The 21,591-nt window shown below is 61.8% G+C and overlaps 4 protein-coding genes across 4 annotated transcripts; 3 read left to right on the top strand and 1 right to left on the bottom strand.

Annotated features, from left to right (window-relative positions):
* The first annotated feature begins 3,125 nt into the window (after nt 1-3,125).
* Nucleotides 3,126-10,752, top strand: HDGF (heparin binding growth factor). The gene is made up of 6 exons (XM_059870779.1): nt 3,126-3,516; nt 8,674-8,750; nt 8,836-8,974; nt 9,063-9,239; nt 10,167-10,357; nt 10,456-10,752. Exons 1-6 carry the CDS (start codon nt 3,430-3,432, stop codon nt 10,460-10,462), a joined length of 678 nt encoding a protein of 225 aa, XP_059726762.1. The 5' UTR covers nt 3,126-3,429; the 3' UTR covers nt 10,463-10,752.
* Nucleotides 10,753-12,008: 1,256 nt separating this feature from the next.
* Nucleotides 12,009-13,699, top strand: MRPL24 (mitochondrial ribosomal protein L24). Its single transcript, XM_059870780.1, has 6 exons — nt 12,009-12,136; nt 12,595-12,785; nt 12,866-12,961; nt 13,054-13,157; nt 13,233-13,363; nt 13,452-13,699. The coding sequence occupies exons 2-6, from the start codon at nt 12,606-12,608 to the stop codon at nt 13,586-13,588; spliced, it is 648 nt and encodes a 215-aa protein (XP_059726763.1). The 5' UTR covers nt 12,009-12,136; nt 12,595-12,605; the 3' UTR covers nt 13,589-13,699.
* A 52-nt stretch (nt 13,700-13,751) lies between these two features.
* On the bottom strand, nt 13,752-16,608 carry METTL25B (methyltransferase like 25B). Its single transcript, XM_059870777.1, is given in 8 exon segments — nt 13,752-13,963; nt 14,068-14,255; nt 14,842-14,972; nt 14,974-15,534; nt 15,610-15,672; nt 15,746-16,033; nt 16,136-16,260; nt 16,474-16,608. Coding segments are annotated over 8 exon segments (1,593 nt in total). The 5' UTR covers nt 16,520-16,608; the 3' UTR covers nt 13,752-13,772.
* On the top strand, nt 16,518-20,990 carry ISG20L2 (interferon stimulated exonuclease gene 20 like 2). Its single transcript, XM_059870778.1, has 5 exons — nt 16,518-16,708; nt 16,948-17,659; nt 18,909-19,109; nt 19,724-20,608; nt 20,646-20,990. Exons 1-4 carry the CDS (start codon nt 16,518-16,520, stop codon nt 19,835-19,837), a joined length of 1,218 nt encoding a protein of 405 aa, XP_059726761.1. The 3' UTR covers nt 19,838-20,608; nt 20,646-20,990.
* Nucleotides 20,991-21,591: the final 601 nt, after the last annotated feature.

Raw genomic sequence — 21,591 nt, 5'->3', positions numbered from 1 at the left:
TATTGGGGGACTAAAGTGTCAAATTATTTAATCCCAATGTATTGTGACTAAGGTGACAATTAATTTAACCCCAATGTATTGGGACTAAGGTGACAATTTATTTAATCCACATTTATTGGGACTAAGGTGACAATTTATTTAATCCAAATTTATTGGGACTAAGGTGACAATTTATTTAATCCCAACCTATTGGAACTAAGGTGACAGTTTATGTTATCCCCACTGATTGGGATGAAGGTGACATTTTATTTAATCCAAATTTATTGGGACTAAGGTGACAATTTATTTAATCCCAACCTCTTGGGGGACTAAAGTGTCAAATTATTTAATCCAAATGTATTGTGACTAAGGTGATAATTTATTTAACCCCAATTTATTGGAACTAAGGTGACTATTTAATCCCAACTGATCTGGACTAAGGTGACAATTTATTTAACCCCAATTTATTGGGACTAAGGTGACAATTTATTTAATCCCAACCTATTGGGGGACTAAAGTGTCAAATTATTTAATCCCAATGTATTGGGACTAAGGTGACAATTTATTTAACCCCAATTTATTGGAACTAAGGTGACTATTTAATCCCAACTGATCTGGACTAAGGTGACAATTTATTTAATCCCAATTGATTGGGACTAAGGTGACATTTTATTTAATCCACATTTATTGGAACTAAGGTGACAGTTTATGTTATCCCCACTGATTGGGATGAAGGTGACATTTTATTTAATCCAAATTTATTGGAACTAAGGTGACAATTTATTTAATCCCAATTGTTTTGGACTAACATGACAATTTATTTACTCCCAGTTTTTTTGACTAAAGTGACAATTTATTTAATCCCAATTGTTTTGGACTAAGGTGACAATTTAATCCCCACTGATTGGGATTAAGGTGACAATTTATGTAATCCCAACCTATTGGGACTAATGTGGCAATTTATTTAATCCCAACCTCTTGGGGGACTAAAGTGTCAATTTATTTAATCCCAATGTATTGGGACTAAAGTGACAATTTATTCAATCCCAATTGATTGGGACTAAGGTGACAATTTATTTAATCCACATTTATTGGGACTAAGGTGACAATTTATTTAATCCAAATTGATTTGGACTAAGGTAACAATTTATTTAATCCCAACCTATTGGAACTAAGGTGACAATTTAATCCCCACTGATTGGGATTAAGGTGACAATTTATTTAATCCCAATTTATTGGGACTAAGGTGACAATTTATTTAATCCCAACCTCTTGGGGGACTAAAGTGTCAAATTATTTAATCCCAATGTATTGTGACTAAGGTGATAATTTATTTAACCCAAATTTATTTGGACTAAGGTGACAATTTATTTAATCCTAACTGATCTGGACTAAGGTGATAATTTATTTAACCCCAATTTATTGGGACTAAAGTGACAATTTATTTAATCCCCACTGATTGGGATGAAGGTGACATTTTATTTAATCCAAATTTATTGGAACTAAGGTGACAATTTATTTAATCTCAATTGTTTTGGATTAAGGTGACAATTTATTCAATCCCAATTGATTGGGACTAAGGTGACAATTTATTTAATCCAAACTGATTGGGACGAAGGTGACAATTTATTTAACCCCAACCTATTGGGACTAAGGTGACAATTTAATCCCCACTGATTGGGATTAAGGTGACAATTTATTTAATCCAAATTTTTTGGGACTAAGGTGACTATTTAATCACAATTTTTTGGGACTAAGGTGACAATTTATTTAATCCAAATTTTTTTTGGACTACGGTGACAATTTATTTAATCCAAATTGATTGGGACTAAGGTGACAATTTATTTAATCCTGATTTATTTGAACTAAGGTGACAATTTACACTGGTTTTGCACTGTTTTACACCTGTTTTTTGTAATAAGTAGCAATATGTTTGTTCATTAATACATTCCAGTTTTGCACTGTTTTACACACCATCTTGGTGGTGGTTTTTGCACTGTCCTACACTGGTTTTGCATGGTTTAAAACCAGTTTTGCACTGTTTTACGTGCTTTTTACACCATTTTGGTGCTCTTTTACGCTGTTTTACACCTGTTTTTCACATTATAATTTTGCACTGTTTTACATGGTTTTGACACAATTTTGGTGCTGTTTTACACTGGTTATTTACAGTGTTTTACACTGTTTTACACCTGCTTTTCACATTATAGTTTTGCACTGTTTTCCATATTTTTACACCATTTTCCTGCTGTTTTACACTGGTTATGCACTGTTTTACACCTGTTTTTCCCAGTATAGTTATGCACTATTTTACATATTTTCACACCATTTTGCTGCTGTTTTACACTCCTTTTAAAACCAGTTTTGCACTGTTTTACAGGGTTTTACACCATTTTCCTGCTGTTTTACCCTGGTTATGCACTGTTTTACCCTGGTTTTACACCTGTTTTTCCCACTATAGTTTTGCACTATTCTACATATTTTTATACCATGTTTTGTACTGTTTTACACTGGTTTTGCACTGTTTCACACCTGATTTTCACATTATAGTTTTGCACTATTTTACATATTTTTACACCATTTTCCCGCTGTTTCACACTGGTTATGCACTGTTTTACACCTGTTTTTCCCATAACAGTTTTGCACTATTTTACATATTTTTATACCATTTTGCTGCTGTTTTACACCTGTTTTTCCCAGTATAGTTTTGCACTGTTTTACATATTTTCACACCATTTTTTGTGCTGTTTTACACTCCTTTTCCATGTCTTTACCCCCCCTTTCCCGCTGTTCTACATCCATCCTGCCCGCTCTAACACCCAATTCACAGCGGTTCCACACCGAACCCGTGGCCCTGCTGTCCCTCCCGGTGGCCTGGTGACACACGGCAGCTGATGCCATCCCCACCGTCACCGGGGCCACCCGCAGCGGGCACATTTTGGGTGTTTTTGGGTATTTTTGGGGTGCCGGGAGCGCGCACGGCGCCGTGGGCGGGCGGTGCGTGTGCGCGCCCAGGCAGCACCGCGAGCTCCGAGCGCATCCACCGGCAGCGGGAGGAGGAGGAGGAGGAGGAGGAGGAGGAAGGGGAAGGGTGGCTGGGGGGGTGGGGGGGTGGCCGAGGGAGGGAGCAATTGAATTTCAAACACAAACAACCGCATGGGGCTCGGGCCCTCCGCCGCTGCGCCGCGCCGCCGCTGACCCCGGCCCGGGCTCGGCGCCCGGGGGACAGAGCAGCCGCTGTCTCCGCGCCTCCCCCTTCGCGTTTGGGAGGGTTTTTTTTTGTTGTTGTTGATTTTTTGGTGTTTTTTAAAATTATTATTATTTATTTGGCTAATCCCTGCCTCGCCGGGTTTTGCCTCCCAAAGTTCATCCCTAACCCCCCCCTCTTCCCCTCCCCCACCCCCCTCCCCCCGCCCGCTCCCCCGGTCCCGGGAGGAGCCGCCAGCCAAGATGTCCCGGTCCAACCGGCAGAAGGAATACAAATGCGGGGACCTGGTTTTCGCCAAGATGAAGGGTTACCCGCACTGGCCTGCCCGGGTAAGGAGCTGGGCAGGGGGTGGGGGGCGATGGGACCCGCCGGTGCCCCCCGGTGCTCTCCCCGGTGCTCCCCCGGTGCTCCCCGTTGCATAACGCGGGCGGCCCGGGGGATGGGGGGAGGGGGCGCACCGGGGTCAGGCTGCCCCGGTGGAGCGGCGGGGGGGTGTGTCCGCACGGGGGTCAGGCTCCGATCCCCCCCGCTCCCCTTCCACCGGGGCCGGGGTCCAACTTTGCCGGCGCCTTATGTAAGGCCGGGCCCGGCGGACTCGGGGGTGATTCGGTACCGAGGCTTGGGGAGGCGCTTTCGGGACATTTCCTTGGGGTTAGGGGGGATTTCATGTGTTGGAAACAACGTCCCGGGCTCCCCCGGGCCCTTTTTGTGCTGTTTATTCATTTCTCTCCCGGCGGAACGAGGTGGGGGTCACGGGTGGAGACCGCGTGGCTTCTGCCACCGCGTGGGAGCGGGGACCCCCCCGTGCCGGCCGGGGACCGGCGGCGGAGCACGAGGCTGGGCCAGCCCGGGGTGACCCCTCCTCCCCGGGGTGACCCCCTCCCCCCGGTACCGGTACCGAGGGGTCTCTGTTCCACGTGGGGCCTCTCCGTGAGCCCTTCCCGCTCCACTGCGAGACCCCCTGAAGGGGCCAGGTCGGTCCCCCTGCGCTTCACTGATGATTTGGGGGGACCCTGGGGCGGTTTAACCAAACGGGCAGGTCCCCGAGCGTGTCCCCCGGGCTCTCGGTGGCCTTACCTCTCGCCACGGGTGCCAGAGAGGTGGCAGCGCTCGCCGGGAGTTTGGCTTTAGAAAATCGATAGAATTATTGAGGACTTAGGACGGGGGGAAGGGGGGGCCGTGCATACGGGGGGGGGTCCAGGCCCCACCATGTGCCAGCCCCGCCGGTGTCCCCCGGAGGGTCCTGGGTGTCCCTGGGGGGGTCCGTGCCATGAGCCCGGGACCCCCGGGATGACCCAAAGCCATCGGGGCCGGGGGCCGTGGGCAGCTCTGGCTGCACAACACGGCGCTGGTTATTTTTAAGCGGTTGATGATGCAGTTTAAAATTTCCTTGGAGTGTTCCCCCCCACACACACACTCCCCTCCCGGCCTTGCTGCAAAGGGCACCGGGGGCTGCCTGGAAACCCCAAATTGAGCGGAAAAAGGGAGGAATGGGGCGATGGGGCTTTAAAGGCCGAGGATCCCCCCCGTCCCCCCCATCCCCTCCTCCTTCCCCTCCCGGATTTGAATAACTTTTGTTTGGTTTGTCGGGTTCTGGCGGGGAGGCCGGGAGGGGGTTGGGAGCCGCTCGGATTTGGCACCGGCCTCCCAACGCGCATTTGAAAGCGGCTTTGCGAGGAGGAGCCACAGGGATCCCTGGGAGCCCGGCTTCCACACCGCCTGCTCTTCCACCGCAGCTCCCCTCGGGGGCAAAGCCGTGCTCCTCCGGCCCCCAGCGCTGCTCCTGCAGCCCCCATCCCTCGCAGCGGTCCCCGGGAGCCGCTGGCTGCGCTGCCGCTCCGGGGTGATGCCGGGTCGGGGCTCGCAAAGCCTCGTGTCGGGCTCAGCTCCCGGGGACCGAATTAGCGCCGGGCCCGCTCGGGTTTCACACCCCACTCATCTCCCGTCGCCTGCCTTGGCTGCCACCGTCGTTTTGGGGTGCAGGGAATGGTTTTTCTCCCCGTCTGGAAGCAGCAGGGTTGGGCTCCCCAAGGCCAGGGGGGTTTGGAGCGCAGCCCTCCCCACCGTGACTAATCAGGCAGGGCTTGCCCGTGACTAATCAGGTGCTGTGATGAAACGTTACCCGGCCACGCGTGGCGTTCGCTGGGATATTTGTTTCCAACCAGGTGTGGCTGGAGCTGGGAGATAGGGGGAGAAATGGAGGGGGAGGGGTTGTTGCCCTGACCCGTTCCCTGGGGATGGCACCTGGCACCGTTCCCCAGCACCAGCAGTTCAGTGGAAACCTCTCCCTGAGAGGGGCAGCGTTAAACAGAGGGGAAACTGAGGCGCAGGGGTGGGGAGATGAGTCGCTGGCAGCTGCAGGATGATGCTTGCCTCCCTTTTCCCCTCACCCCTTCTCTGCAGGGTCCCTTATGCCAGACCCTCGTTTTTGGTGCTTCCCTGCCAGATCTGCAGCCCCTCTTCTGTACAGAGCTCTGGGACAGCCTGGGAGCAGGGCAGGGGATGAGGCAGCAGCACCACGCGGGATCCTGGCACCTCTGACATGCCCGTGGCACCTCTGACACCCTCTTGGCACCTCTGACATCCCTTCGTGGGCACCTCTGACATCCCCCCCTGGCACCTCTGACTTCCCCTTCCTGGGCACCTCCTGTTCCCATGGCTGTGCAGAGGGGTCAAGCTCCTGCTGGCCGTTCCCTCTGGAATTCGGTGCCCATTGCCAGCCTGGTGCTGGGATGGGGCCCAGTGGTGCCCCCAGGGATGAGGAGAGCCCTGGGGAGTGCCTGGGGGCACCCATGGGACTCAGGGGTGCCACAGGACCCCCACCCAGTGCCTGTGCCCCCCCTCCCACATGCTGTGTGTGACCCACATGCACTAATTTCATTAATTAATTAATTCCTCTTGCCAGCAGCCAGGTCCTTGCTGCCAGCCCTGTCCTGCAGTGGGGAAACTGAGGCAGGGAGGGGGCTGGGAGCAGCCCCCATGGCAGGGCAGGCTGATCCAGCCGTGCTCTCTGGAGCAGTGGCAAAGGTGAAGAGCAGAGGTTGGGGGCAGAGTCCAGCTCGGGGGTAGGTGCCCGTCCCTCCCCTGCCATGCTTCAGAGCTTTCCCTCCCGGGGCACCTTCCCAGCCCCTTTTCAGACCCCCAGCCCCTGGGTGCAGGTTTCTGGGCAAGGCCTGGCTGTGACACCAGTGCCATTGGCAGGAGCTGGCAGGGGGGGACAGAAATGGGCACCGTGGACTTTACCCTGGCACTGCAGCCCGGTCTCCCTCTGCTGCCACTGTCCAGCGAGTGACAGGGACAGACAAACAGGGCTGTGACACAGTGCCCATCGTGGGGCACTCAGGGGTTTTGGGTGGGTTTGCACTGTCTGCACTATCGGTGTCCCCAGGGGGGTGCCACCCTCCTGCCCCGTGTCCCCACACCCCAATCCCCGCCTGGCCCTGCAGATAGAGCCAGCCCATCCCCTGGGGGTGCAGGAGGGGCTGATAAAGGGCTTGGGATGGGCTGGGCAGGGAATCCCACTGCCAGGGGGTCCCAGCTGTCCCTCGGGGGGCTGGGCAGGGAATCCCACTGCCAGGGGGTCCCAGCTCCATGGAGCCCCTCGGTTCCTGGGCTGGGGACACGCTGCCCGTGCTGCCTTTACTTGGGGAAGGAGATTTGGAAACTTGCTGGGGGATCTCCAGCAGGGTCCTGGCACTGCCAGGGGCTGAGGGGTCCCTGTGGGGTCCCTGTCCAGGCCTGGCGGGGGAGGGTCTGGGTTTCTGCCCTTGCCTGGGGGGCCCTGGGGCTGATGGGGCCTTTGTGCCAGGAGTGACCTGCAGGAACGTGGCCTGGGGGAAGCACCATCCCCGGGAGGGCTGGGCTAGGCCGGGCAGGGCTGGTGGCCACCCCTCTGAGTCACATCATCCCCTCCTCCACCTTCGGTGCCACGCAGGGATGGAGCTGCTGCTCCCAGCTGCCACCATGGGCCAGGGTCCTGCTGGGGACTGGAGCGAGGGCCAGGCTGGCCTTTGCTCTCCTGGGGACTGTCCCTGCTCCTGGAGTGTCCCTGGGTGGCACTGGGACATGGCAGTGCCAGGAGCCCCAGGGCTCTGGGTGGGAGCACTTCAATCCTGAAACACCCCCTGGATCCTGCTGCAGGACCTGTGTGCCCCAAACCACACTTGGGCAGTGGGGATGCCACAAAGGCACGTCCCACACAGGAGTGGGACATCACACCAACCCTCCACCACATCCCGGTGCCCTCCCAGTGCCCCATGCCCTCCATCTGCCCCGGGGCTGTGCCAGCACTGCCCCTCAGCACAGGGACCAGCTTTAGTGCCATCCCCAGCTCTGTGGAGGAAATCAGGACAAACTCTTGGCCAGGTCCACCCTGTCACAGCACCCTGGCCCTGCTGGCTGGGGAAACTGAGGCTGGGCAAGCTGGGGGGGTCATGGTGACTGAGGGAAGGTTGTGCTATGAGTCAGCAGAGCGCTGGGACCGGGACCTGGCATCCCGGCCGTCCCCGCTGGCACCTTCCAGCCCGGTGACGGTGACGTGCTGGCGCCTGCTCAGAGACCCCCACCCGCATCCTCCTTCAGCTCCTTCCACCTCCCTTTGAGGTTTTCTCAGGGAATTTATGGCTGCTGGCTGCAGGGGGGTTTATTTTTAGCTGCTATAAAAAGCAGCCGGAGTTGCTTTCGCTCCCTTCCCGCTTGGCGCCTCGGGATTATTCACGCTCGGTGGAGCAGCACCTGCCTGGGGGCTTGGCACCGGCTGCTGCCTGACCCCAGAGCCCTGCCAGGCTGTCCCCTTGTCTGGTGACCCCCTTTTGGCCAGGGTGTCCCCCCCTGGCACCCCAGTCCCCGTTCCTGGCCCAGGCTGGGGGGGGCGATGCCTGTGGCACTGCCTGAATTTGCTGAGTGTGTCTGAGCTGATCTAGACAAGAGCTTAGGGGGGCAGGGGGTGGGAGAAGGGGAGCCCTGCTGGCCCCCACACCAGTGGGCACCCCCTTGTTCCTGCCAGCATTGTCTCCAGACAGAGCCACTGCATCTCCCGGGGGTGCAGGAGGGGCTGGGGCTGGCAGGAGAGGGCTGGGCAGGGAATCCCACTGCCAGGGGGGTCCCAGTTTGGGGGGGTTCCCAAGGAATTTTCCTTTCCTGAGCTGTCCCCATCAGCAGGACACTGGAGGGGATGTCCTGGCGTCTGAGGAGCTGTGGCACCACTGGCAGTGCCTGAATTTGCTGAGTGTGTCTGAGCTGGTCTAGACTAGAGCTTGGGGGAGAAGGGGAGCCCTGCTGGCCCCCACAGCCCTGGGCACCCCCTTGTTCTGCTGAGCACTTCCTGCCAGCGCTGTCTCCAGACTGTGGGGGAATTCCCAAGGAATTTTCCTTTCCTGGACTGTGCCCATCAACAGGACCTGGAAGGGCTGGGGGGATGTCCTGGGGTCCGAGGAGCCCCAGGGGTCTCTGCCCTCTCCTCTCACCCTGTCCTTTGTGTCACCCAGATTGATGAGATGCCAGAAGCTGCAGTCAAATCCTCCTCCAATAAGTACCAAGTCTTCTTCTTCGGGACCCACGAAACGTGAGTGGGAGCTGGGGCTCGCAGTGAGTTTGGGAGAGGTGAGACCCCCCCTGCTCCCACCCCTCACCCTTTTCCCTTGGCACAGGGCATTCCTGGGGCCCAAAGACCTCTTCCCCTACGAGGAGTGCAAGGAGAAGTTTGGAAAACCCAACAAGCGGAAAGGGTTCAGCGAAGGTTTGTGGGAGATCGAGAACAACCCCACGGTCAAAGCCTCCGGTTACCAGGTGGGTCACGAGCTGGGGGGGCCCCATCCCGGCTCCCCCCACCTTTCCTCCTTCCTGGGAGCCCCCTGTGAACCCCCCGTGCCCACAGCCCACCCAGAAGAAGAGCTGCCCCGACGCGGCCGAGCGGGAGCCAGAGGGGGACGGGGAGAAGAAGGGCAACGCTGAGGGCAGCAGCGACGAGGAGGGGAAGCTGGTGATCGACGAGCAGTCCAAGGAGAAGAACGAGAAAGGAGCCATCAAGAGGAAAGCTGAGGACGCTTTGGAGGTACTGGGGGGACTGGGCAGGGCTGGGGATGTTGGGGACAGGGAATGGGGTGTTTGGGGACAGGGATGGGGATGTTTGGGACAGGGGATGTTGGGGACAAGGGATGGGGATGTTGGAGACAGGAGATGTTTAGGACAGGGGATGGGGATGTTGGGGACAGAGGATGGGGATGGGATGTTTGGGCAAGGGGATGGGGATGTTGGGGACAGGGAATGGGGTGTTTGGGGACAGGGGATGGGGATGTTGGGGACAGGAGATGTTTGGGACAGGGGATGTTGGGGATAGGGGCTGGGAATACTGGGGACAGGGGCTGGGGATGGAATGTTTGGGACAGGGCATGGGGATGTCGGGGACAGGAGATGTTTGGGACAGGGGATGGGGATGGAGATATTGGGGACAGGGGTTAGGGATGTTGGGGACCAGGAATGTTTGGGACAGGGGATGTTTGGGAGAGGAGATGAGGATGTTTGGGACAGGGGATGTTGGGGACAGGGGCTGGGGATATTGGGGATGTTGGGGACAGAGGATGGGGGTGTTTGGGACAGGGGACCAGGGATGGGGATGGAGATGGAGATGTTGGGGACAGGGGATGTTGGGGACAGGAGATGGGGATGTTTGGGGCAGGGGCTGGGGATGGGGATGTTTGGCATAGGAGATGGGGATGTTTGGGACAGGACACAGGGAATGGGGGTGTTTGGGACGGGGGACGGGGGCTGGGGATGTTTGGGACAGTGGCTGGGGATGTTTGGGATAGGAGATGGGGATGTTGGGGACAGGACACAGGGGATGGGAATGGGGATGTTTGGAATAGGAGATGGAGAGGTTAAGGACAGGACACAGGGGATGGGAATGTTTGGGACAGGGAACAGGGGCTAGGGATGTTGGGGACAGCAGCTGGGCTGACCTGAGTTCCCCCCCACCCCTCAGGACTCCCCCAAACGCCCCAAGGATCCAGAGGGGCAGGAAGGGGACAAGAAGGTGGCCAACGAGGAGGCCCCCAAGGAGGAGCCCAAAGCCAACCCGGGAGAAGGGGACAAGAACAGCGACGCCGCCGACACACCGGCCACCAACGAGGCCAAGCAGGAGGGCAAGGAGGAGGTCAGAGACCACAAGGAGAGGTGAGGGGGGTGCTGTGAGCCCTGTCCCCACAGCCTCCGGGTTTTGGGGGCACCACAGGGGTCTGACCAGAGCCTGGCTCTGCTCTTGGCCCCCACAGCCTGTAGTGGCTTCCCTGGCGAGCTGATCCTTCCCCCTGGCTCCTGGTGCTGCCCCACGCCGGCTCGTCCCGTCCGGAGCTCCGGACAAGAAAAACCACCCCGACAAGGAAATTTCCAAAAGAAAACAAAAAAACTACAAAAAAAAAAAACAAAAGAAGAAGAGAGGAATGCAGAGCGGCTCGGTCCTGCCCCCGAGCGCTCCGTGCCTGCCCTGCCATGGGCACACGTTTTGTGTTGGCGATTCCTCGGGGCTGAGCTGTTGATTTGAAATAAAAGCGAATCTTGCCTTTTTAAAATTGCCTGTGGGCCCTGGGTGAGCCCCTGGAACCCCCTGCATGGGGGGGTTTGGGACCCTTGGGGCTGCCAAAGCCCCTCTGGGGTAGGGGGAGTGAGCACATGGACCAGGGGCTGGGTTTGGAGGGGAGCTCAAATAGGAACTTCAGAATCACAGAATGCCCTGAGCTGGACAGGACATAGAAGGATCAACTCTTACTGCTGCCCTCAAAATCCCAGCATGGTCTAAGCACTCCTTGACCTTTAGGATCATGAAATTATGAAATGTCCTGAGCTGGGAGGGACCCACAGGGCTCATCGAGCTCTGGCCTTGCACAGGATGCCCCAAAATGCTCCCAATCCCAGTGTCCTAGATCATTGTCCAAGCACTCAGCTTCTCCCCTGGAATAGTGGAATATCCTGAGCAGGGAGGGACCCATCAGGATAATCAAATCCTGCTCTGGGACTTGCACCGGCCACCCCAAAATGCTCCCAATCCCAACCTCCTAGAGTGTTGTGCAAGCACTCAGCTTCTGTGCTGGAATAGTGGACTATCCTGAGCAGGAAGGGACCCATCAGGATAATAAAGTCCTGCTCTGAGCCCTGCACAGGACACCCCAAAATGCTCCCAATCCCAGTGTCCTTTAGCATTGTTCAAACACCCTAATCTCTCCAGGAATAGTGGAATATCCTGAGCTGGGAGGGACCCATCAGGATAATCAAGTCCTGCTCTGGGCCCTGCACAAGACACCCCAAAATGCTTCCAATCCCAACCTCCTAGAGCATTCTCCAAGCACTCATATTTTATGCTGGGATAGTGGAATATCCTGAGCTGGAATAATCAGGATAATTCGAGTCTGGCTCTGGACACGCCAGAGTCACATCTTGTGCCCGAGGGCCATGCCAAACACGCCTTGAGCTGTGTCAGGCTCGGGACCGTGACCGTTCTTGGCCGCTCTGTCCCACACGCACAGCCCGGCCAGGAGAGGCCGAACCGGGGCAACTAGGCCGTGCCCAGCTCCCTGCGGAGGGGACAGCACGGACCGTCCCCTGCCCCTGGAGCAGCCGCGGGGGCAGGGAGGGCAGCAGCAGAAGATGGAGCCGTGGCCGGACTACAGCTCCCGGCAGCCGCTCACGGTGGGCCGGGGCTGCGCCGGGGTTGGGGGGCCGGAGGGGCGCCGGGACTACGGCTCCCGGCGTGCCCCGCGCTAGGACCACAACTCCCGGCGTACCCCGCGCTAGGACCACAACTCCCGGCGTACTCCGCGCTAGGACCACAACTCCCGGCGTGCTCCGCGCTAGGACCACAACTCCCGGCGTACCCCGCGCCGGGCACCACCCCCGCGGCCTCCGCAGACGCGCGCTTGGCCACGCCCCCCGGAGCGCGGGAGCGGCGCTGCCCTGCAGGTGAGCGGGGTCGGGTCCGGGACCCCCGTGGGGGCTCTGCGGGGTTATTCCGGGGTACTGGGGGTGTTTGCCGGTGCTTGGGGTCCTTTGGGGGCGGCCGGGGCTCTGCGGGATGCCGGGGTGTCGTTCCCGGCGGGGTGGAGGGGATGTGTGCTTTGCGGGTTCCCTTTGGGTGGTGGGGGGCTCTTTGGGAGTCAGGGGGGTCTTTGGGGTATCCATAGGGCCCTTCGGGGGTGGGGGAGGCTCTGCCAGTACCTGGATCCCTTTTGGGGGTGTGTGGGGCGAGAGTCTGTGGGATCCCTTTTGTGGGGGGCTGCTCTGCCAGACGCTTCCCTCCCCTTCAGGGGGGGCTCTGGGTGGGTGGTGGGTGGGCTCTGTCAGACCCCGCACCTGGCCAGCCCCGCGCACCCATGACCCTGGTGAGGATGAGTGTCCGCAGAGCCCCCCTACTCTCCCAGTCCGCAGCACCATGCGGCTCTCGGTCCTGCTGAGCGCTGCACGGCCGCGGCTGCCCCCGGGCTACCGGCACGGCATGTGGCCCCCGGACTCCACGGCCGCCCGGCTCCGCAACCCCCCGGGGCAGCGCCGCCGCAAGGTCTTCGTGGAACCCATCGCCAAGGACGACTGGAAGGTGTTTAAGGGTGACACGGTGAGGCTCCCCCTCCCCAGGCTGCCCCCCGGCCGGCAGCCGGGCTGGGGGTCCCACCCGTGCCCCTCTCTCCACCGCAGGTGCAGGTGCTGGCCGGGAAGGACGCGGGGAAGCAGGGCTTGGTCAGCCAGGTGGTGCAAGCCCGCAACTGGGTGGTGGTGGAAGGACTGAACACGGTGAGGCCGCAGCAGGGAGGGCTGCAGGAGGCCCTGGGGAGGCCGGGGTGACCACATGGGTGACCCCACGGGTGACCCCCGTGCCCTCGCAGCACTATCGCTACGTCAACCGCACGGCCAAGTACTCGGGCACCTACATCGCCAGCGAGGCGCCGCTGCTGCTCAGCCAGATCTCCCTGGTGGACCCCGAGGACCGGTAAAACCTGGGTGGGGGGCGCTGAGGGGACCCCCAGCCTCGCTCCTGCCCGCTGACAACACCGCGTGCCCGCAGGAAGCCCACGGAGGTGGAGTGGAGGTTCACAGAGGAGGGCGAGCGCGTCCGCGTGTCGCTGCGCAGCGGCCGCATCCTGCCTGTGCCCCCGCAGCCACGCCAGGACGGCGTCGTCCCTGAGCAGTGGATCGGTGAGAGGGGTGGCTGAGGGGGCTGGGGGCACGGGGCAGGGGACACAGGGGGGTCAGGGGGGTCAGCGTTGTCCCCCTGCCCGCACAGACGGCCCCAAGGACACGTCGAAGGAGGACGCGCTGGCCAAGACGTACCGGCCGTCACTGAAGACCTTCGAGGAGGAGGTCATGGATGCCATGGGCATCGTGGAGACACGCCGGGCCAAGAAATCTTACTGGTATTAACTGGGGGAGCTGGGAGCCCCTCGAGGGGGGCCTAGAAATCCTACTGGTACTAAATGGGGGAACTGGGAGCCCCCCAAGGCGGGCTCTGCAATAAACATCCCCTCGATTTGCTGTGTTGGCAGCGTGCAGTGCTTTCAGTGCGGCACCAACTCACAGCCAGCTCTGGAGTGTACAAATCCTGGGTTTATTTGGGGCTCTGCCTCTCCATGGTGGACTCTGCTTCCTCCACATCCTCATCCTCGCTGCTGTGCCCATCCTCACTGTCCTTGGCCAGCCCAGCCAGTGCTGTGGCCAGCGGGGTCCGTGCGGCCACCAGCACAAAGTTCCGCGGGGAGAACCGAGGGTTGAAGAGGGGCACGAGGGCACAGTGGAAACCTGGGAAAAAGGGAAAAAAGAGAGTTGGGAGAACGGAGAGAGGGGTGCAGGGAGAGAGGAAACAGGAGGGGGAGGATGGCCCTGGGAGCTGTGCCCATGCCCACCTTGCTCCCGCAGGTAGAGCAGCCGGTCGAGCAGGATGAGGGTCTCCACGACGGGTGCCAGGAGCTGCCCCAGGGTGTAGAACGCCACCACCTTGTGCTGCTGCTCCAGCATGGCCCCCACGGCTTCTGAGTCCAGTGGGACCCCCACTGGGTCCAGTCCCGCAAGGGGCAGCCCCAGCTGGGCGTATCTGTCATGGAAGGGGGGCAGGGGAGTCCCAGGCAGGACTCGCCCAGCCCCAAACTCACGAGGGTCCCAGAAGGAAGTACCCCCCTCCCCAGACTCACTGCAGGGCCAGGAAGGGACACAGGAGGTTCACCCCACTTCCACACTAATAAAGAGGGTCCTAAAAGGGGGTTCCCCCTCCCCAATCTCACTGCAGGGCCAGGAAGGGGCACAGGAGGTTCACCCCACTTCCACACTAATAAAGAGGGTCCTAAAAGGGGGTTCCCCCTCCCCAATCTCACTGCAGGGCCAGGAAGGGGCACAGGAGGTTCACCCCACTCCCCACTCATGAAGAGGGTCCTAAAAGAGGATTCTGCCTCCCCAAACTCACTGCAGGGCCAGGAGGGCACACAGAAGTGTGTCCTCACTCCCCAAACTCACAAGAAGAGTTCCAGAAAAGGGTCTCCCTCCCCAAACTCCTGGGGGGCTAGGAGACATCCCAGAAAAGGATCCTCCATCCCCCAACTCAGGGAGGGCCAGCAGATCTCCCAGAAAGGGCTCACTGGGGCCCGCCAGGGGATGCAGAAGGGGGTCCCCATGCCCAGACTCACTGGGGGAAGCTGAGGGTGTGTGCCTTCCTGCCGGGCTGCAGGCCGAGGTGCCTCTTGCCGGGCTCGGCGGCGCGGATCAGGCTCTCGAGCACGGCGCGGTAGCAGTGGGCACGCAGGTGGGCACCGCCCCCCTCGCAGCCGGCCCTGGTACTCCTCCAGCGCATGGCACGCGGCCTCCCGTGCCCGGTAGGACAGCTGGTGGCCCGGCAATGCCGCCACCGAGGCGCTCAGGGGGTAGCCAGGGGGCTGCTGCGGGGCGCTCGACAGCTTCATGTAGCAGCAGCCCACCAAGGCCACGGCAGCCACGGCAGGGCTGCGGGCAAAGTGGCACAGCAGGGCAGGGCCGAGATCCCCGCAGGCGTGGAGCCCCGTCAGCAGCACCCTCCCTCCGTCCTCAGAGCCCCCCGGGCCCCCCAGCGGGTTCAGGGCAGCGGGGCCGGCTCCCGGGGGGTCGGGGGGCAGCAGGAACTCCCCCCAGGGAGCTGCAGGGTCCAGGCGGCCGGCCACGTGCCGGGGGGCACGAGGGGTGAGGGGACACGGGAGGGGTCTCCTGTGTGCCAGCCCCCTGGTTTTGGCCAGCTCCCGCAGCAGCTCCTGGTCAAAGCGCTCGGCCAGGCCCACCAGGCGGGCGTCGCTCTCCACTGCAGTGACCCTGAGCCCCAGGCCAAAGGCCAGCAGCCGGGACAGGTGGCCCTGGCGGGGGACACGGGCTCAGCTGGGCTGGGGGGATCCCCGGGACAACCCCCCTCCACGTCCCCCTTCTCTCACCTGCCCCGCTCCAACGTCCACCACGTGCTCGCAGCCGGTGGCACGGCTCAGCCGCCGCAGCAGCTGTGGAGAAAGGCGGCTCTTAGGGGGCTGGGGGCAGCGGGGGGGGGCTCAGGGCACGGGGAGGGGCACCCACCTTGCCCAGGCGCTGGATCTCGTGTTGCTTTTTGGGTTTGACGTGGCGGCGCAGCAGCGGGGGCAGCCCGGAGCTCTGGCACGGAGGGCGCAGGGACGCTCCCGGGCACCCCCGGGGGAAGGCCAGGGCACGGGCAGTGGCCCCAAAGGCCAGCAGAGACAGCGGCCAGGCGGCCCCCGGGCCCCCCCGGCCCCCCAGGAGCCCGGCCAGCTGCACCGGGGTGGCACCGGCCAGGACGGGCTGCCAGGCTGGGGGAAGCTGGGCCCACAGATCCTCGGTGAAGAAATCCTGTGGGGAGCGGGGTCAGCGTGGGGAACACAGCTCGGGGGGTCACGGCTCGGGGGGCACAGCCCGGTGGGCACAGCCCGGGCACAGCTCCGGGACACTCACAATGACGAAGGCGTCGAGCAGGGGCCGGTAGAGCGTCAGCAGGCGGATGATGTCGGCGGCTCGCCGCTGCTCCGGGCTCTGCCGCGGCTGTGCGGTGCCACGGGGGGCGCCTGCCATGGCGGCTCCTGGGGGACATCAGCCCTGGCACCCTGAGGCCACCCTGACACTCTCACCCCTCCCCGGCCCTGCCCACGCCATTCAGCACCCATATTACGTCATTGAGCAGTGACGTCACGCGAGGAGGAGATAATCCCTACCGCCGTGACGTCACGCGGTTGTGACACCACACACCCCCCCTTCCCTACAGAGACGTCCCCCGGAGCCATGACATCACTCACCCCCGGGCACCCGTGACGTCACCGGGCCGGCCGGCACACCGGGCATGTCGTCGTCGATGCTCCGTGACGTCGACCTGACGTCATCACATACGTCACGGAGCCGCCGCGCGGCCGCGCGCGTGCCCCTCAGCGCTTGGCGCCGCCGAGTTCCCGCCGCGGCGCGCGCGGATGACGTCACTGCCGGTACCGGGCCGGTCGCGTGTTTCCCGGGAACTTCCGGTTCCGGGGCGCGGAGGTGAGCAGGGGAAGGTACGGGTGGGACCGGGGGTCTCCGGTACCGGGGGTCGGGGATTGCCGGGGCCGGGAGTCCCAGGGGTCGGCAGTTCCCGGTGCCGGGGCTCCCGAGGATCCGGGGGTCGGGGGATGCCAGAGCCGGTGTCCCGGGGGTTTTGGGTTGCCGGTACCGGGAGTCCCGGCGGTCGGGGGTTCCCGGTGCCGAGGGCCGCGCCGCTGAGCCTTCTGTGCGCCCCGCAGCGGCCCCGCCATGGACGATCTGATCCTCAACGTGGACTTCGCCGCCCCTGAGCGCCGCCCCAAGAAGGAACCGGGGAATCGAAAGCACCAGAACTTCGTGCGGCGGCGCCGGGAGCTGGAGCGCCGCGGGGTCCTGCGGCAGAAGCAGCTCCCGGCGGCACCTGGCGCGCCCCGGCGGGCTCCCACGCGGCGCTCGGGGGCCAAACCGCGCTCGGGCCGGCGCAGCCCCAAAGAGAACGGCCCCGCCGCCCCCCGGGGCCCCCCGGTGTCGCAGAACGGCCCCACCGGCACTAAGGAAAAGGGGAAGGCCAGCGCTGCCGGAGCTCCCCCAGCATCCCAGAACGGCGCCACCGGGAGCAAGGGGAAGGCTCGGGGGGCGGCTACCGGAGCCCCCCCGGCCTCCCAGAACGGCCCCACCGGCACCGGTGCCCCCGGTCGGAGCAAGGGCAAGGCTCGAGTCACCCCCAAGGCTGGCGGTGCCCCCCCGGCGCCCCCCAAGCTGGTGGCCCTGGACTGTGAGATGGTGGGCACGGGGCCCGGCGGGCGCACCAGCGCGCTGGCCCGCTGCAGCATCGTCACCTACGAGGGGGACGTGGTGTACGACAGCTACGTGCGGCCCGAGGCGCCCATCGTGGACTACCGGACCCGCTGGAGCGGCATCCGCCCGCGCCACATGGCCCAGGCCGTGCCCTTCCGCAGGGCACAGCAGCAGGTCAGCCTGCGCGGGCACCCCGGGCGGGGACACAGGGCTGTGGGGATGGGCTGTGGGGGACAGTGCTCCCCGGGTGGGGGGGGACAATCCCTGTGCCCTGGGGACAATCCCTGTGCCCCACAGAGCAAGAGGGGACATTCCCTGTGCCCTGGGGACAGTTCCTGTGCCCCACAGGGTAGGGGGGGGACAATCCCTGTGCCCAGGGACAATCCCTGTGCCCCACAGAGCAAGAGGGGACAATCCCTGTGTCCCAGGGACAATCCATGTGCCCCACAGGGCAGAGGGGGACAATCCCTGTGCCCCACAGGGCAGGTGGGGACAATCCCAGTGCCCAGGGACAATCCCTGTGCCCCACAGGGCAGGGGGGACAATCCCCAGAGGGCAGGTGGGGACCATCCCTGGGATTGGATTGGGAGTGCAGGGGTGGGAGGGGGTGGCAGCAGGGTGAGGGGACAGGCTCAGGGCTCGGGGTGTGGGGCTGCAAGGTCTGGGGTTATGGGGTGGGGATGGGGGGGCTGCAGGGCCTGGCTCTGCTGGGGAACACTGGGATTGTGGGGCTGGGGGTGCAGGGCTGGGCTCGTGGGCTGGGGCAGGGAGTGAGGGGTTGCAGGGCCACAGGTGTGGGGCACAGGGTCAAGATCTGCAGCTCAGGGGCTGTGTGGGGGTCTAGGGGCTGCCCTCTGAGGCACAGGGATTGTTCCCACACTGCCCTGGGGAGCACAGGGATTGTCCCCACACTGCCCTGTGGGGCACTGGGATTGTCCCTGGGGCACTGGGATTGTCCCCACACTGCCCTGTGGGGCACTGGGATTGTCCCTGGGGCACTGGGATTGTCCCCACACTGCCCTGTGGGGCACTGGGATTGTCCCTGGGGCACTGGGATTGTCCCCCCCTGCCCTGTGGGGCACTGGGATTGTCCCTGGGGAGCACAGGGATTGTCCCCACACTGCCCTGTGGAGCACATGGATTGTCCCTGGGGAGCACAGGGATTGTCCCCACACTGCCCTGTGGGACACTGGGATTGTCCCCACACTGCCCTGTGGGGCACTGGGATTGTCCCTGGGGAGCACAGGGATTGTCCCCCCCTGCCCTGGGGAGCACAGGGATTGTCCCCACACTGCACCACAGCCCACTCAGCCCCAAAGCTCTGCCCCGTGGGGCTGCCCCCATTCCTGGGAGGGGGGGGCAGAAACTTCCCCCGGATCAGGGCTGGCCCTGCTGGGGGTCTCACCCTCCCCCTCTCCTGCAGGTTCTGCGGATCCTTGCTGGCAAGGTGGTGGTGGGCCACGCCATCCACAACGACTTCAAGGCTCTCCATTACTACCACCCCAAAGCTCTGACCAGGGACACGTCCCAGATCCCTCTGCTGAACCGCAGGGCTGGCTTCCCTGAGAACGTGGCCATCTCCCTGAAACGCCTCACCAAGGCCCTGCTGAACCAGGACATCCAGGTACCCTGGGGACCCCCACACCACACCAGGAGACAGTGGGGAGGGAAGGGGGAAAGATCCGAGGCACCCTGAGTTCAGCCATTGCTGCCAGTCCTGGAGCAAAGCAGCCCCGTGCCTCAGTTTCCCTTTCCCTGGGAGGGGGGAACCATCAGTTCAACCCCTGCAGCCTCAGGGTTTGTTTTTTTTTCCCCTTTATGCACACAGCATTGCCTGCACCTCCCCAGTTTTCCCTGTATTCCTAAATCTGTACTCCCTAAGCTCCCTGAATCCCCCCAGAGCTTCCTGTACCCCCAAATCTGCCTGCATCCCCCCCATTCTGCCTGTACCCTCCCAAATCTGTTTGCACGCCCTCACCTCCCCGTATCTGCCCACCCAGGCTGCCTGCACCCCACCAGAGCTGCTGGCACCCCCCAATCTGCCTGCAGCCCCCTGGAGCTGCCCATATGCCCTGATCCACCCCAAATCATGCACCCCAAATCTTCCTGCAAACCCTCATCTTCCTGCATCCCCCCACCCCACAGCCTGCACTCCCTCATCTCTGTACACCCCCCCCCTCCCAGTTCTGGCTGCCCCCCAAAATGGGAGCTGTGGCCACTTTGTGTCTGTGCCCACAGGTGGGGAAAAGTGGCCACTCCTCGGTGGAAGATGCCCGAGCCACCATGGAGCTCTACAAGGTGGTGGAGGAGGAGTGGGAGCAGCACCTGCAGCAGAACCCGGAGCAGAAGTGACACCCTGGAGGGCTCAGAGTGGCACCCCCAGCCTGGTCCTGCCTCTGGGGGGCTCCGAGTGGCACCCTGGAGGGCTCAGAGTGGCACCCCCAGCCTGGTCCTGCCTCTGGGGGGCTCAGAGTGACACCCTGGGGGGCTCAGAGTGGCACCCCCAGCCTGGTCCTGCCTCTGGGGGGCTCAGAGTGACACCCCCAGCCCAGTCCTGCTTCTGGGGAGACCCAGAGTGATGGCAACAGGTCTGGTCCTGCCTCTGGGGGGTCCCACAGTGACACCCCCAGCCCAGTCCTGCATCTGGGGGGTCCCACATTGATGCCCTCAGGCCGAATCCTGCCTTTGGGGGGGCTCAGAGTGACACCCCCAGCCCGGTCCTACCTCTGGGGGGGTCCCACAGTGACACCCCCAGCCCGGTCCTGCCCCTTGAGCGTCCGGTGAGCGCTGAGGGGCTGCCCTGTCCGTGGCTGAGGAGGAGCCCGGTGCAATGTCCCTGTCCCCAAGCTGTCGTGCCTTGTGCCCCTGTCCCCAGGGTGTGGGCAGGGCCCGGGCCGGTGCCTTCCCCCCCAGGGGAGGAGCCCCAGAGGGGTCTCTGGGACTCTGCACCCCCCGAACGCTGCTCCTGAGCTGGGAGTGACCCTGGGGCGTCCTGAGCACAGCCCCCATCCTTGGGGCGCTGGGAGTGGAGCAAGCTCCTTTCTCCTCCCCAAACTACCTCTGCCAGCGCCGGGAGCCGCCGGTGCGCCCGGGACTGCGGCTGGGATCACATCCCTCCGCAGAGTCCCGCTCCGGGAGCTGGGATCACATCCCTCCGCAGTTCCCGCTCCGGGAGCTGGGATCACATCCCTCCGCAAAAGGATCACATCCCTCCGCAGTTCCCCCTCCGGGAGCTGCTCTAGGGTGCTGAAATTCCACCTTCCTCGTTGTGCAAGGGGCGGGACAAAGCCGGGCATGGCGAGCAGCATCGCCCCATCCGCCTGCCCGAGCCCCCCGTGCTGCCCCGGGGGCAACCCTGAGGGTCCCGCGGGCGAGACCCCCCCCGGGCTGGCCCGGGCATACCCCCGGAGGGCAGCCGGACCCTGAAGGCGCCCGAGCCTTGACGGGAACTGCTTTGAACTGAAAGGTTTATGTGCAAAATCCAAATTAAAAAGAAATCATTGAAGAGCCTTTCCCTTCGGTGGCGGCGGGCAGGAGCCCCCTGCCCCGGTGGGCGGGTGCGGAGGGTCCCTTACCGGGCCGTCAGCCGGCACCCTCCGACATCTGCTCTTCCTCCGCCTCCTCTTCCTGCCAGAGCCGAGCTGGCCTCTTCCCCGACCCCCTCGCACCCCCTTTTCTGCCCGCACCACCGGCGGCTCCCCGGTATTGCCGTGACCGGCAGCGGTGCCGCTGTCGGTGCCGAGCCCGCAGCCGCCTCGGGGATCCCCCGCCCCCGCCGGGCTGGCCGCGGCCCCGAGCCCCCGACGTGCGTCACTTTTTCCAGCCTTTCCTCGTGTTTTCGTGGCTGCGCTTGGCTCGGGGCGCTGGAGCCCGAGGGAGGGTTTTGGGGTACACTAGGAGGGGCCCTTCCTCCTTTTTTTTTGGGATCTGGGTCCCCCCGCGGTGCTGGAGAGCGAACGGCCGAGCATCCCACGGGCCGGGAACTTGCGGGGTTCTGGGGGTGCATCCCCCCCGATCCTGCCGCACTCCCGTCCCTGTGGCCCGGGTGGGGGTGGGAAAAGCTGTCCGATCCCCAAAATGCGGAGGAAGGTGGGAGGGCGGAGGAG

The sequence above is a fragment of the Haemorhous mexicanus genome, chromosome 31 (assembly GCF_027477595.1).
Source record: "Haemorhous mexicanus isolate bHaeMex1 chromosome 31, bHaeMex1.pri, whole genome shotgun sequence".
NCBI classification, from domain to species: Eukaryota; Metazoa; Chordata; class Aves; order Passeriformes; family Fringillidae; genus Haemorhous; species Haemorhous mexicanus.
This window is presented reverse-complemented; position numbering and strand designations above follow the sequence as displayed.

Excerpts from the sequence above, each read along its gene's own strand:
- HDGF (XM_059870779.1), top strand. The coding sequence starts at position 3,430 with ATGTCCCGGTCCAACCGGCAGAAGGAATACAAATGCGGGGACCTGGTT. Across the intron at positions 3,517-8,673 it reads ACCCGCACTGGCCTGCCCGG|ATTGATGAGATGCCAGAAGC; the intron begins GTAAGGAGCTGG and ends TGTGTCACCCAG. Across the intron at positions 8,975-9,062 it reads TCAAAGCCTCCGGTTACCAG|CCCACCCAGAAGAAGAGCTG; the intron begins GTGGGTCACGAG and ends CCGTGCCCACAG.
- MRPL24 (XM_059870780.1), top strand. The coding sequence starts at position 12,606 with ATGCGGCTCTCGGTCCTGCTGAGCGCTGCACGGCCGCGGCTGCCCCCG. Across the intron at positions 12,962-13,053 it reads TGGTGGAAGGACTGAACACG|CACTATCGCTACGTCAACCG; the intron begins GTGAGGCCGCAG and ends GTGCCCTCGCAG. Across the intron at positions 13,158-13,232 it reads CTGGTGGACCCCGAGGACCG|GAAGCCCACGGAGGTGGAGT; the intron begins GTAAAACCTGGG and ends GCGTGCCCGCAG.
- ISG20L2 (XM_059870778.1), top strand. The coding sequence starts at position 16,518 with ATGTCGTCGTCGATGCTCCGTGACGTCGACCTGACGTCATCACATACG. Across the intron at positions 16,709-16,947 it reads TCCGGTTCCGGGGCGCGGAG|CGGCCCCGCCATGGACGATC; the intron begins GTGAGCAGGGGA and ends TGCGCCCCGCAG. Across the intron at positions 17,660-18,908 it reads TCCGCAGGGCACAGCAGCAG|GTTCTGCGGATCCTTGCTGG; the intron begins GTCAGCCTGCGC and ends CCTCTCCTGCAG.